The sequence below is a fragment of the Homalodisca vitripennis genome, chromosome 1 (genome assembly GCF_021130785.1).
Source record: "Homalodisca vitripennis isolate AUS2020 chromosome 1, UT_GWSS_2.1, whole genome shotgun sequence".
In the NCBI taxonomy this organism is placed as follows: Eukaryota; Metazoa; Arthropoda; class Insecta; order Hemiptera; family Cicadellidae; genus Homalodisca; species Homalodisca vitripennis.
Window position 1 is genome coordinate 97881241 of NC_060207.1, and position 16204 is coordinate 97897444.

Sequence of the window (16204 nt, forward strand, 5' to 3'; positions counted from 1 at the left end):
ATAGTTTTCATAACCGTCTTTAAATTTATAATAAAAGTTAGACTACATTATCTTTTGTATTTGCACTACTAGCAGTTATCTGCTGAAATTCAGTGTATGTTTATGACCACTGCTAGTTCGAGTTAATTATATTTCCAACGCCTATTTTGAGTTTGCCTTGTTGCCATGATCAAGAAAATTCATAAAAAAGTTTATAATTATTATGATTGTTATAATTTACTTCGTTCTTAGTATGGTGTGTTCCATGGTTGATTTTGTTTTTTTTTTCCCGATCAAGAAAATATATATATCAGAGATCAGAGAAGTCTACTACTGTCAAAAGAGAACTAAGATGGGTTTTATATCAGTCTTTAAATTTACAGTAAAAGTTTTGAACATTTAGAGCTGTAATTGGTATATTAGTTCAAAAGACCAGCCCAGGAAAATTATATCAGCATTGTCTTTGGATTCAAATTCTGACCTTCTTATGTTTTAGAACATTTTATAAGGTAGATTAGTACTTGTCTTACTTAATTGCTGAAATCTAAAACTGAAAAATTATTGGTTTTCTTAAGACATTTTACTTACTATAAATGTAAATAAATTGAAAATAATAAATACTATGTTTACACAGAACAGTTGATTATATTTGACAGGCTCATTCAATTAATATTACACAACTTTAGAGACCAAGTTTACTTTTTTAATACTTACTTACTATAAATGTAAATAAATTGAAAATAATAAACTATGTTTACACAGAACAGTTGATTATATTTGACAGGCTCATTCAATTAATATTACACAACTTTAGAGACCAAGATGGGATTTTTTGCAACTTTAAAGACCGACCAGTGGGGCATAGCCCGGAAAGATTTTCAAAATAAGAAGAGGCCTATATTCATCCCAGAGACCATACGAATGTCCATCTAAAATTTCAGTACAGTCAGTTGAGTAGTTTGCGTGAAAGGAAAACAAACAAAGGCACTGTCGTATTTATAATATTATTAGGATGTATTGGTGTTAAATCTGAAAATGTTGTTAGTAAAATAGATAAGAATCTCAGTCATCTACTTTTGTTGTAAAATAACCTAATGTAAATGTCTTGCATAGTTCTAATGTTTAAAATAAATATAAAAATCGAGTACCCAAAAATAATTAAAAATGAATACTGAATTAATGTAAATTTAATGTTTTGATTTGCATTACCTTTCATTATGGATCATCAAGAAGATAAACTTTTCAATGCTAAAAGTTGTACCCACTTGAAATCCCTCGACTGATGTGCCATCTAGTGGCTAACGCTAGAAACACGCGCTATTAGTGACAGGCGAACAGCACGAAGTAGAGTGTCGAAGAACTAGTGCAGCACCCGCAGTTTAGAACTGGTAAATGGTGGAGCGATGTTAACACACCCACGCGCACAATTGCCATAGCTGCTCACCGCAACCCTTGATTATGAATCCTTCTGAGGCTGCAACCCTGCATTGATGTCCCTGCGGCCATCTACCTGTCTTGATTATGAGCATGTGTTTAAAGTTGGCGTAACAAACATGAGAGACCATTATCTGCACATATGATTCAACATAACCAAAATCATTTCAAAAATTCCTTCAACTTAAAAACAATATTTATCATTATTTTAGAAACAAACCCTGGACCTAATTTCACTCATTTCAGGGATCAGAATTTTTATTTATTTCAAATCACACATTAAAATATGAACAATGAGCAACATGTCATAAATCCTGTAGGTGAACCTAATTTATATCTCTATCTAATAAATTTAGGAATATTGAAATTGACATTAGCTAACTTTAAATTTAAGCAGTCTAAATCTCAATTACTAATTAAAACATTTTTATTTTTACTCATAATATAATACACACATACTTTACAAATTATAATTATAATACAAATTCGAAAGTTGCTTTGTTTTTACGCAAACTATTCAACTGATTCCACTGAAACTTAACATGGATATTTTTAGCGTCCCTAGTATGAATTTAGGCCAATTATTATTTTAAAAATCCCTCTGGGCTATGCCTCAACGATCCCCAAAGTTATGAAATATTCATTGAGAGAGCTTGCTAAATGTAATCAACTGTTCTAAGTCAACATTGGATTTCAACAAAACTATAATATGTTTATCTCACTTAATTCAAAAATGTGTGTCAATTTAGTCTCCAAGCCATAGAATAATGTTAAAAGCACGAATTATTACTGAACCATCCTTTTCTTCAGATGATAAAATTGGAAATTTTAGTCCCACTATACTTTGAACAGAACATTTTAGCAAACATTACGTATGCAGTATTTGTTAAGTTGTGAAATGCCGATATCAAAAACACAGTTACTGTTTAGCTGTGGATAGCAGATTTTAAGACCTTATAAGACCCAATCTTAGTTTTTTTTTGGCAGAAGTAGGCTTCTTAGAACTGCGTATGCATGTAAGAGTATATTTTGTTGAGTAAACTCAACTTATGGTACTGGAGATATCTAAGACCGGAAATAGATCATTAGGGCTGGAAGTGACGCTTTTTGACCAAAGTAGGTTTCTGTTTGAACATATTTTCGTCATCTTGGGGGCAACAATATCAGTGAAAATACCTGAGCCTGAAAGTGAATGTAAATGGTTGGAAGTTAACGGTTTTTTGACCGAAGTAGTTTTCCAAGACCTTTGAAAATTGCATATGAAATCACACGTAATTGCTACTACTCTATTTAAAAACTTATGGAAATTTAATTGCTCATGGGTTTAGGATACTCGAAATATAAACATGTTCACTAATTTTTCTTTGTTGTATTGAATTTAATCTCACTACAAAAATATGTATATAGGCCTGTATATATTATTTATCGGGGTTAAAAAGGAAACTCAAATTTGGTGTCGGAAATATAGTTCAAATCAAATTGTTTAATTGCAGTTAATAATATACATTGCATAGCAAACATCAATTTTGATTTCTACATTTTTTAATTCTTCCCACCTCAAGGCCACATTCAAACATTTACACCCCATTCATTCCATGACAATTACACCTACTCCTGGCGCTGGAGTCAGTTTCCTCATTGCGTTTTCTCCCAGTTGAATGCCAGAAACTCATAAACACTGTAAAAAGTGTTTGACGCCAGGCAGAGTTTGATACGAGTTTTTAAAATCTTGGGCATTGAGGCATTTTTGATTGAGTTTGGCAATCAGTTTATAAAATGAACACCTGTAAAGGTAAATATTGATAAACCACCGTTCTGGGTATTCCCGAACGGTATTTATCCCTGCCTATTGTCTCATATTCATGTATGTCTCATCTTCTGGTTAAGGCACACTTAGACAAACAATATAAGATTGTTTCCAAAATGTAGAGACATGGCAAAGTCAACAATTGCACATTTTTAAACGCTGTCCTGTATAACTCTCTGAAATGCAAATTAGTGATAATGCGAATTGTTTTTTATAAAATTGAAAACTCTCATAAAATGGTTGTTTACACAGGCTCCCCACAATACGATTCCATATGAAAGGTAGTGATAAATTAAGCCATAGTACGCCGTAATCAGTACTTGACCCCTGGGGGACTCCATAGCTCAGGGCAGAAGGTTTTGAAATTTGATTCGATATTTGGACGACCTGTTTTCTATGGGTTAGGAATAAACTAATCCATAAAAGCGGCACACCTCTAATGCCGTGGTATTCTAATTTTTCAAGCAGTGTTTTGTGATCAACACAGTCAAATGTTTTAGAAAGGTCAAGAAACACACTTAATGTGTTATTATGACCTTCAATTCCCTCTACAACCATATTGACAAAATTCACTATAGCGTACATTGTCGATTTTCTCAGTCTGAAACCAAATTGGACTTCTGAAAGCTGGTTGTGTTTGTTCAAAAAATTTATCATTCTTGACAAAAAGTGTTTCAAGTATTTTGCTCAATACAGGCAAAATAGAGTCAGGCTGATAGTTACTTACTGAATTTGGATTTTATTTCTTATAAATTGGATGCCCTTTTGCCACTTTTAGGGGAGAGGGGAAAAACTCCTGTTAATTAGTTAACTGAAATAATGAGTTAACTACTTAATTTGAACTAGAACTGGTCCTACAAACACAAAACCTAAAATAATAGCCACTCGTTATAATCTCTTTTGCTAGAAAGAGGAGGATGTGTAAAATTAATACAGAAGCAGCCACCCCATTTCAAAGAAGTGTCTACCCACACCTGGCACTTAGAAACATTGGGATTTCCAGAATAATCATTTTAAGTTATGAATACATGCACTGGAAGAGAGAATGAGTTTTATTGAGGGTGAGAGGCATTATGGGCCATTGAGCACATTAACCAAAAGAAGTGAGAGATGCTCCTTCTAAGAAATTTGTCTTTTAATTTGCTAACTCTATAACATTAACAAATTTAATGTTTAAGTTATTGTACTTGTATTTATTTGCATTAAATTATGTTTTCTTTATGTATTAATAATTTACATTTTAACTAATTTCATAAGATTTTCATACCTTAATGTAGTTATAAAATAATAAAATATACGCGTTAACATATTGAGTACTGTCTGCAAATTACTAATATTTGAAAATATATGTAATATAAATTTATTTATTTGCATTAAGTGATAGGTTTCTTTCCCTACAAATAAACATAGTTTATAATACGTTTATCCAAATCCATAATAATTCAAACTAATGTACTTCAGCGGCCACTGTGTAATAATTGTGCCATTGCGCTATTGGGCTTACACTTTAGAGTTGCAAGATTGTCGCTCAGCTACTCGGTGAGCTATTCAATTCACAAGAATTTTGCACGAGTGTCTTAGAACATTGTTTCAGAGACCTGAAACAGGCAACGAGTCGTAGCGAAAAGCAGTTAGACAGAGCCGAGCAGTTCCGACTACCATCGACAAACCCGGAACATCTGCTGGCCTTCCTTACAGGGTCAGGAATTTTGTGGGTAGGGGAGGGGCTATAGGAGGGAGGGGCTATCGGAGGGAGTGGCTATCGGAGGGAGGGGCTATCGGAGGGAGGGGCTGATGTGTGAAGTGATGGTTGCAACTCTGGTGGTGAGTACCCAAACTAAGTAAAACTGGGTACACTGGCTGTACACACCCGTCCCATAAGGGTGATATATCTAGAAGGATCCATAATCAAGAGCATTACTTACCTCATTGTTTCCTCCCATTCTAAAAATCTCCCCACTTATTTTGAGATAACTTTATCCTCCCCTTAAAATGTATGGAACTGGCACTTACTGTCCTTGAACACCAAAATCAAATGTAAAGTACCAAGTATTGATAGTGGAAATAAAAACTTGAAAAGAATACTATGATACTTCAGTGTATATTTTTCCCTTGAGTACATTTTCAGTACAGTTATAAAGTTCATAAAAGCCCATGTAGCCTTTGATTAATATGTAAGTTCAGCTATTATGATTATCATTGTGGGCATATCAACCAATTAGTTGTAATTTTTTTGTCTTATATATTTTAATCATCATAGACAAAGCAGTAAAACATTGTATATCAACGCTATTCATAAAAACCTACTTTTATAAATAAAGTAAAGGAAAACATATTTTATTACTAGGTTTATCCTAATACTAAAAAAAATATGCTTTATACACTACAAAAAAATTGTATATTGAAAGCCATCTTTTTGCAATAAATAAATTTTATTTTTTATACACGATATAAATAAGAATTCCATAACAAAAAAATAAGAATACATAAGAATTACAGAAACAAAAGCTTCTTTAGAAATCAATTTTAAATTAGGTCAAGTAAAGTTTTAACAGAATGCACAAAATATGTATGGATAATAGAAGAAATGAGTACAGTAAAAATTAAAATGTGAAAGGTCAAACACATTCTGATTCTTCCATTTCAAAATGTAGTCTTCCAATATAAAATTATATTAAAATATTTACGATTTCTTCTGAGATTAAATGAGATTAACAGAACAGTTAACACAATCTTTATTTGGCTCAATATCAATTAAGCAATGAAAAAGAAGAAAACTGTTCTATGTACCTATACTAAACTGTAATGGCAAAATTGTATTAATAAGATTGCATTCTTCATTCAACTTCAACAGATGGAAGAGTTACCAACCCATGATATAAAATACTATCATACATGAATCGATCAAGAATCCTATCAGCTAATCGGTTACCTTTTTTACTTGATTGTATTATAAATAGAGCTATAAAATGAAAATTACCTCATTGTTTCCTCCCATTCTAAAAATCTCCCCACTTATTTTGAGATAACTTTATCCTCCCCTTAAAATGTATGGAACTGGCACTTACTGTCCTTGAACACCAAAATCAAATGTAAAGTACCAAGTATTGATAGTGGAAATAAAAACTTGAAAAGAATACTATGATACTTCAGTGTATATTTTTCCCTTGAGTACATTTTCAGTACAGTTATAAAGTTCATAAAAGCCCATGTAGCCTTTGATTAATATGTAAGTTCAGCTATTATGATTATCATTGTGGGCATATCAACCAATTAGTTGTAATTTTTTTGTCTTATATATTTTAATCATCATAGACAAAGCAGTAAAACATTGTATATCAACGCTATTCATAAAAACCTACTTTTATAAATAAAGTAAAGGAAAACATATTTTATTACTAGGTTTATCCTAATACTAAAAAAATATGCTTTATACACTACAAAAAAATTGTATATTGAAAGCCATCTTTTTGCAATAAATAAATTTTATTTTTTATACACGATATAAATAAGAATTCCATAACAAAAAAATAAGAATACATAAGAATTACAGAAACAAAAGCTTCTTTAGAAATCAATTTTAAATTAGGTCAAGTAAAGTTTTAACAGAATGCACAAAATATGTATGGATAAAGAAGAAATGAGTACAGTAAAAATTAAAATGTGAAAGGTCAAACACATTCTGATTCTTCCATTTCAAAATGTAGTCTTCCAATATAAAATTATATTAAAATATTTACGATTTCTTCTGAGATTAAATGAGATTAACAGAACAGTTAACACAATCTTTATTTGGCTCAATATCAATTAAGCAATGAAAAAGAAGAAAACTGTTCTATGTACCTATACTAAACTGTAATGGCGAAATTGTATTAATAAGATTGCATTCTTCATTCAACTTCAACAGATGGAAGAGTTACCAACCCATGATATAAAATACTATCATACATGAATCGATCAAGAATCCTATCAGCTAATCGGTTACCTTTTTTACTTGATTGTATTATAAATAGGAGCTATAAAATGAAAATATCTCGTTAAAGTTATTATGTAACAGTAGACACTACAACTTATAAGTATTTTTATAAGATGATTTTTATAAAATTAACGGTTTAAGCTATTATAATTCTGTTTGCATGATTGGAAAAATCTTATTAGCCAGTAGTGATACTGGAAGGAAATAAAAATTGAGAACTGTAAAACAGAATAAACTGAAATAAATACACCTACCACAATTGGATTCATTTATTTACAAAATACTATATACAATAAACAAATATATACATAATAAACTTTCTATATATCATAAACAATTTGGAGACAAGACAAACGAGGCCTCACAAAATAAGTATTGATATCAATAATACCCTGTGAAAATATAAAACCTAAAAAATCCTAATAACTCAATTTTAACAAAGAATAATTTAAATTTATATACTAAATTCTGAATCAACTAAACACTATATCCTCAGTCTTCCTCTATCAATGAATCATACCGATGGATGATAATGATGTTGCTATTTCTCAAGGACGTGCTATGTGAATGATGTTTTAGATGGTTCTACGATGGTGCAGAGTATTTGGAGCTTCAACTTTCATTTCTTCTCCTTCAGTTTTTCAATTATCAATTTCTCCGGATTGTAGAGTTGACTGATAATAATCTGTAAATTAATTTAATTTAGTGTTTTTAAAACTGAATGCCTTGACAAGGACATAACATAAATTGGTATGTCCCAGTATTTTAGTATCATCTCATCAGTAAAATTTACTGCAAGGTACAACAATTAGCCTTTTTTTAATATTTATGTGAATATTCACACAGCAAATCTATAATTATTATTCAGTTGTTGTTACAAATCAAAAAGTATTTATTTACAAAAAATTGTAAATTAAAATTTTCAATTTAATTCACACATATACATCAAACCTCAACCATCAAAAATTCACACATATACATCAAACCTCACTTTTCAACAATAATCAAGAAGTTATTTCCTTTGTTGTAGGCACAAACAATATATTGTTTGATTTTATAATATAATATTCCTTCCCTCCGTTAACACTACCAATCTATAACAATAAAAAATTATATTATAACTAATAATAAAACAAGAAAGATTAACCTACACCCAGAAGGAACAATAGGGCCCCAAAAACAAACATGATAATGTACAATCAGAGGTATTGGCTGATAATTTTCTGGGTGTGAGGGCAATCCTTTCTTGTGCTTAAGTTCTATATTTAAAAGTTTAAGTGTTAAAGGGTATGTACTGTGAAGTAAGTAGGCTTATGACAGGCAAATGGGTTGTTTTATTATTTTTTTTTTTTTTGTCTAGTGTCTTTTTAGCTATTTGTGCGAAGAAAGTATTGAAACTTTCAGTAATCTCATGTGGGCTGTTACTGTTATATTCAGCATAGGTTTAACATTTCACTCTTTGTTGACTATGTTTCACAGTGCTTTTGTTTTGTTATCAGCCTCATAGATATAGGTGGCATTAGCTTGTTGTCTTAGTAGCCTTAGCTTGTTATCATATAACTTCTTTTTTGAGTACCATTGTTTGTTTATTTTCTGCTCTTCCCATTGTTTTGTATCTGTTTAGAGCTTTTATGTAATTGTTCTTTAAAGTCTTCACCTCTGGATCAGAGCTAACTTTTTGCACCTAAGTCTTTGCTTTGAATGTCTTAATTGAGTATGCAATACACAATGCTGTATTGATTAGTTGAAACTTTTTGTATACTAAGGATCTGATGCTTTGTGGACAGGCTGCCAAGATTCAATGTACTCATTAGTCTTCTCATAGTTTTTTGCTGGATCCCACCTGTTCTTTTACAGATAGTTATTTGGCAGATTTGTGCAGAGTGATCTGCAAGACCAGTTTGCAGTTTGCTATCTCATTATGTGGGATATTTGTAAAGATACAGTCAATGGATGTTGCTGTGTCGAAGGTAATACATGTTACTAGCAGAGGCAGTCTTTTTGTGTTCAGCTTCAAAAGTGTCCAGCTCTTGCTCTAGGTTTGTACTGTCTGTAGTGTCCTTCAACTTGTCAATGTTAATGTCTCCTATCAGTACTATATATTTTTTATGTACTTGTATATAGCTGAGAATACGTAATAGGTTTTCCATGCAAGCTGGCACATTTTTACTGGATGTTCTGTAAACTCTTGAGGGTGTAGATTATTTTTTCCTTGCATGTTAGTCTAACAAGAGCTGCTTCGTATGTCAGTTCTGTACATATGTCAGAAATGTCACAGTAGTCTGTTTTAGTATAACTTCTTGTTTGGAATTAATAGCAACACCTCCTAAATTTTAATTTTCTCTAGAGTAGTCCATTATTATGAATATATCTCTACTCATGTGTTCTCAAGTTTTTTTTTGGAGAGACCATGTTCATTCAGGATAATTTCTTCAGGGAGATGGTGTAATCTTTCTAATTTACTTCTGTTCCTCATATGTGCTGATGAAATATGCTGATGAAGTTGACTGTTAGCAATTCTGAAGGCCAAGATTTATTTACTGGTGTACACCCCCTGTACCTCGGAATCATTCTTTTTTATATAATACACCACTTATAACAATTTATTGTGTCTCACACCAGAATCAAACAACTGCTCTTGTGCTATTCTTGTGCCAACATCCAATCCCTCCACCCAAGTGTCCCATAGCCTCTTGACGCTTAATATGGTCACTGTGTGTTCAGTAATCTTGGTATTGCATGTACAGCAATTGATATAGCACTATATGGTGTCTTCCTTGTAGCTTGAACTATTATAAGGAAAAAGAAAATTTATGATAATGCCTTACCTCCCTTATATCACAGTCCACACAAAAGACTTGCAATTTCTCACTACACTTCAAACATTTCTAATTGGGTAAGGTTCAGAGACTGTCGATATTAATCTTATATATTGGGCTAAGAACTTAAAAACAATCCGTTTAAGCTCAGTTTTCAAGAAGCATTTAGCACAATATAGGCATCGTCAAACATACATACATAAAAACACAATTAAGTCTACACACATAAACAACTTAACACATAGTAAAGGAATTAAAGTTCAATTTCAGTGAATTTTAGTATCTTAATCCCTGAACTGAAATAAATGTTTGGCTTATTAACTGTATCCAGTGATTTGTTGCGATAATTTGTGATTATTATATTTATAGGTCAAAATATATTTAAAATTTATGCTGTCTTCCACTGATGTGAATTTCATGTGGTTTGTTGGGAGTTTATTTTTTTGAGTTTCTTCTTATGTCTCTGCGTAGTTTAAAGATTTCATCTTGATTGCAATTATTTTTCTGTGCTATGTATTGAACGATTTGTAACTCTTTATTATCCGTAATTTCATTCAAAGCACACTTAACCTCCAGAATATTGACCTAAAAGAAACCATTCTTTTGTTGTATTAGACGAGTTGTGCAATACCATGTCAGTATGAGATAGTTTGTTGAAAAATCATGTTTTTTGTGTAGTTTTGTATTGTTATTATAACTAATTATTACTATTATTTATCTAACCATAAAAATAGAATTAAGTGAAAATAAATTTGAGCTGTTATTACAAATTTATTGATCACCCTGTAAGGTGTACACTTTATAGCTCAAAGCAGTGGTGTACAGTACACCGCCGCATTGCGAGGGAGGGGGGAGGCTGCATGTCAAGGGGCACAACCGGGGGTGATGAAAAATTAAGAAATGTTAATAAAATAAGTAAAAATGCAGTCCGATTTCAACACATTACTCTTTTATGACAAATATTACTGTTTTAATTATAATGTCAAATGTATTAATCAAATGTCATTACCAAGTATTGACATTATAATGAATTCAAGACCTTACTTGTTACAACGATAAGGTAGTCTTCAAAACTAAAACAAGCAAATTGTTTACCGAACAACTACCATGCCACGCCAGTAGCCAATCAAGTGTATTCATAGACCACAGCATGTTTGCAGCATTTTCATGTGTTACTCACTTCCCACCCCTATTTATTCCTTTTTCCCTTCTTAATTACTTCTCAGTACTTAATGGTCACTTGTTATGTTTACTGCTCTTCTCGAAGGTGATGATTTAATTAGTACAACTGTGACAGCTTTTAAAGATAAGTTTTAACTGTGTTACTTCTCAACAGACAATTTACAATTATTGATCCGATTTTCTAAAAAATTAAAATAATAAAACAATACCTATTTGAAAAACCTAGTGGTGAGGAGTACAGAAGCAAAGGAGGGAGCAGAAAAAAGCAAAAACACATTAGAATTTTTTTTTAAATTTAATGTATCTAAAAGTAAAAGCAATGAAAGTGTAGGGGAAAAGAAACTTTCGGTTTTGTTAGTGAGTGTAGTGAAATAAGTTCCAACCTACCTACCATTGAGATTGAAAATGAAAAATTCACACCGACCCCACCTGAATTCACAAATAACGAACCAAACGTGAGTCTAGACATTAAGGTAAGTTAAAACAGCCATACCTGTATCGTAGACATTGATCAAAACAATTATTTTGGTATTGATACTAATAAATTCGATCAAAAGCCTACAAAACTATTTAGCTTGTTTAAAAAACTGATGTTGGGCTCTACAGTAAAGATGGAGTATCATTTTATTATATAATAAGTACTATCTTACAAGAATAAGATAAAACTTTTATTTTGAATTCTGAACCATGTAGGCTTATAGGACCTTTTCCTAAAGGTCTAACAAGCAAAAGATCTTTTAGCAGTGATTTTTTATTATAAAGCTGCAGAACAGGCTAAAAACTAGAAAGGTTTTGGCTTTGTTATTCGCATTTATTAAATGGAGTTTACTATGAAACTTTTTGGTTCTTTGCTAACAGAACCGATCCTAAATTAAAAAATGCTTGATATAAAGATTTAATAAATGATTGGCAAGTGTTAAGCTATAAGATTTAAGATGAGCATAGACCATCAACGGGCTCGTAGTATCGACTTGAATAAGTTGGCTGACAAATATTTCAATTATAAGAAAAGAAGGTTTTAAATAGGTGTAGATCAACTATAACCTACTTGACTATTATTTATATTAACTATTTCCATATCTTGTGTTTTCTAACTAAGATAACGCATAAATAAATCTTGATGATAAATAATATTTTCTCTTCCTTTTTACAGAATCTATGCATACTATAATTGTACATAATACATCATGTCTTTGCACAACTTTGAAGCATATAAACATCATGAGAACATATGTACTCCGACGAAGAAGTAGGCTATATATAGAAAGATACAGGTAGGTCGAAAGAGATGGGAGGGGGTACTAGAGCAGACAGGAAGGGTGCATTTCACTACACTGTGGAGAGGGCGCCACTCTGTCTATCTACGCCACTGGTTCACAGTAATATTTTTAAGGAACTTTATTTTTCGAGCCAATTACAATCATAACTTAGATCTTAATAAAAACCACTGCCTGTATTATGTGATTGAACTTCTTAAATTGCTAAAACTCAATCTTATAAGCCACTAATATGCTGTCACAGATCTCAATGAAGTTCATTGTTTGTAATCAATATTCTTTAGCTCCAAATAAAGTACCTAAGACTATTAATTACCTGTCTTTTGATGAGCTCAAGAGACTTCAGACCTTCTTTGTACTGTTCCTCTATTGCTGCTGGATCCTTTAAAAACTTATTCTCATGAAATTTATCACGGATTCTCCTCAGAGCATACATTCTATAATACAAAAATAAAGCAAAGTAAAGAAGTTGTCAAATCAAATGTACAGTTAAAATTAAAATATTTACTCATTGATAAGTTTCTACATGGTTTAAATAAATGTTATTAGATTATCAACCGTATTGATTAACTAGTAACAAATAACTTAACATTTGTATAATTTCCTGTAAAAATAATATTCATTCTAAAAGTGATTTCATACAAAAATGTTCATGCAAGAATGATAGTTAAATAGAATGATGAAATTAAATAGTTTTAAAGGTAATTAAAACTGTATTTTCGTGTCTTCATAATACGGACTGGTGTTGAATACCGCTGTGTATAGAAGTACAGTTATCTAGACAGAAAGAACTATTTGGTATAAGTGAAGTTAACAGCCGGAATGCCAATAACAATTTCAATGTTATTAATGTATTCTGCTCGCCCTCCTGAACAAAATTACGGTATATATGGTTTTAGAGGTTGGAAATCACAAATGAATATATGTTTCTTAATAAGTGAAATGGAAATGTCATTTTGTTGTTATATTTGTGTGATGTACTTTTTGTTATCTATGATTTTCAGCGTTAGCTGTTCCCGACTGCATATCTGAGTCTTTTTTTGGTTTGAACAGATTATTACAGCACCAACAACCGTCCAGTGTAGTAGCCTTCATTGCCTTGTAGATAACCATGACGTCCATTACTCAACTACAACAGTGACATTGTCAATTACTTTTTAAAGTTATTTATGTGTTTGAGTGTGGATTACGTGAGCAGTAAAAATATTAGGAAATTAATTTATTCCTTTTTAGTTGGTCATCATGTTTTTCAGAGCGAGAGTATTAGATGTAGTGTAATTGTGTTAATTCTTAAATTAAAATATATTTTTATATAATTGGAAGTTACCTGGTGGTTTGTAATTATATTGTGAATATGTATATCCAGGAAGTTATAGTTGTTAGTTTTGCTTATTTATTAAACTAACGATTATTTTTTACAAAATCTATTCATTTGTAGAGAGTTTGGTTAAATAGGTTGCATTATTTTCAACTTTACTTTTATCTACACCGGTAACGAGATTCGTACTATTAAGCCCTATTATAATTGCCCTCCTGAACAAAACAATATATAGTTTTTAAGGATGAAAATGGCAGATAATGAATTTTAGAACATAAAAAGTGGAATTATTTTTTATGCAAAACGATAGGAAGTAATATTTAGGTGATTTCACAATCTTATAGTGATAGGTACTAGCTCAAGGGATGTTTTAAACATTTGTTACCATCAGTGGAGGGCAGCACCAAAGGTCCTCCTGTATTCCACGTTGATAGCCAGAGGTACTTCTGTCAGGCCGGTATGAACTTTTAATTCTCAGGATTAGGAAAAAGGTAATTTATTTGGGTCAAATCCCCCCGAGTTCAGCATTATTATTTTAAGTTTCCTAAGATGGCATAACGGTTGACGTCAGCAACCAATATAATGTACACGAGAAAAGTAGTTCCACTTTTAATGTTCTATAACTCTGTTAATTGTCATTTCCACCCATTGAAATCTTTTATTGTTTTGTTCATGAGGACGACATCAATAGGTTAATAATGCGAAACTCGTATTTTTCTGGGTCGGCCGTTAACTTCACAATTACCATAAATAGTATCAATGATTATATTATTTGATATAAATTAAATATAAATAATTATAGTAGGTATTATAAAAGTGTGATCGTTTTAGTGCTCAATTGTTGATTACTTTAAAAGCAAAATAAAATAAAGGTAAATATTAAAATATTTACTCAAACTAAAACCCTTGCCCCGACACAGTTCTAATTTTCTAACTCAGCAGGTGTGTTATATATAGAAAACTATGTAAGATTAATGAAAAAAATTATTGTTATATACATCAAGAATATTGTGATTTTCTTAATAAAAAACAATAAAAGTTCAATAACAATTCATACAATTTAACTTCATAAGAAGAATCTTACTTCTATCTACACTTTGCAATTGGTGTCTGGCTAAATAACCATCAAGACTCTAGTAGGCTATATTTCAATCCACAATAAGTTACAACTAGTTAGTTGTAACTTATTGTAAAATAATCTAGGCTATTAATGTTTGTAGTCAGAAAAATAATTTCCCTTCGACATCCAATCCCTAGGATTGCGAATTTTAAAAATAACATACATATCTGGATTGCAACATCGATTAGAATTCGTAGCATTGGTTAACCTAAATTTATAGGTTAGTATAGAAAGTGTACGTAAAATAATTTAATTTTCTATATAACTATATAAAATAATTACCTAAAGTTATATAAAGGAAATCTCGACGCCTCAGAAAGTAAAGACTTGTATAGTTTTAAAATTTGAGAACAATTAACCGCCATCACGACTTTGTGATTGTTTACAGTGATTAACTGACTATTCTGTTTTTTTACGATTACTGCAAATCCGCCCCCTACCAACTCCTTCGTTACTATTTTAGTCTGTATGACTGACTGACTGAACGAAGTGAGCGAGCGTTAAGAAAGAAAAAGATGGAAGGCAGAAACAAGCTGATTAGGTGGTTAGCAAAGACCTTAGATTTGAGGGCAAGTTCAAGTACGAGAGTAATTCTTGTTAACAATCTTTATTTTGGTTAAATGTATATTATAGATAAAACAAATTAACATGTAGAAAAGAATATCATTGGGATTACTCCGTTCAAAGACACCCATTAACTTAAATGGGTACTTTGGGATTATACCGACCACACCCAGACATGAATCGTTATTTCACATTTCGTTTCTACTGATTACTAGATTAGCGTAGAACAATATTTCGTCAATATAAAACAGGAATTGTCTTATCGCAAACACCTCCCCATCCTCAGACAGAGGTCAAAGTCGAGCGTCTAGTAGATAACGTGATTGCAGAGTCTCGCCGCCCGTTCAGCTGGTGCATCGCTTTGTTGTACTTCCGTGTTTTACCTCTACATTTCTCCAAACACAAAAATTCAACAAAAACAAACATTTACCAAACTAAACTTTTTATTAAAAAAACACTCAAAACTTGTTTTTTATTCTTGATCACATTCCGCCACCCAAAATGCGAGTGCCTCCGGCCATCAGCGCGGGCTTCGACAGCACCTTCGGTGCTGCCCCGCGCTGATGTCGACGAAAGAAAAACATCCCTCGAGATAGTACCTATCAGTAAAATATCAAATTCTAGAGGGGCTAATCAGAAATATAAATTGAATTGTAATGGAAAGGCAATGATGTACCGTGCAAATCACGTGATGCCGCGCGGCCTGCCGTAATCAGGATTCTCGAGAA

General features: G+C 31.7%; 1 protein-coding gene across 1 annotated transcript; it reads right to left on the minus strand.

Moving 5' to 3' along the window:
• Nucleotides 1-7450: 7450 nt before the first annotated feature.
• On the minus strand, nucleotides 7451-15401 carry LOC124367420 (protein bcn92). Its single transcript, XM_046824226.1, has 3 exons — nucleotides 15195-15401; nucleotides 12791-12911; nucleotides 7451-7881 (listed from the first exon to the last, which is right to left on the minus strand). The coding sequence occupies exons 1-3, from the start codon at nucleotides 15275-15277 to the stop codon at nucleotides 7816-7818; spliced, it is 270 nt and encodes an 89-aa protein (XP_046680182.1). The 5' UTR covers nucleotides 15278-15401; the 3' UTR covers nucleotides 7451-7815.
• Nucleotides 15402-16204: the final 803 nt, after the last annotated feature.

What these genes read in the sequence shown, in the direction of transcription:
- LOC124367420 (XM_046824226.1), bottom strand. Translation starts at nt 15,277, where the DNA reads ATGGCGGTTAATTGTTCTCAAATTTTAAAACTATACAAGTCTTTACTT. An exon ending in TTTCCTTTATATAACTTTAG is followed by an intron (nt 12,912 to 15,194) that starts GTAATTATTTTA and finishes TTTGTATTATAG; the next exon opens with AATGTATGCTCTGAGGAGAA. An exon ending in TTGAGCTCATCAAAAGACAG is followed by an intron (nt 7,882 to 12,790) that starts GTAATTAATAGT and finishes ATTAATTTACAG; the next exon opens with ATTATTATCAGTCAACTCTA.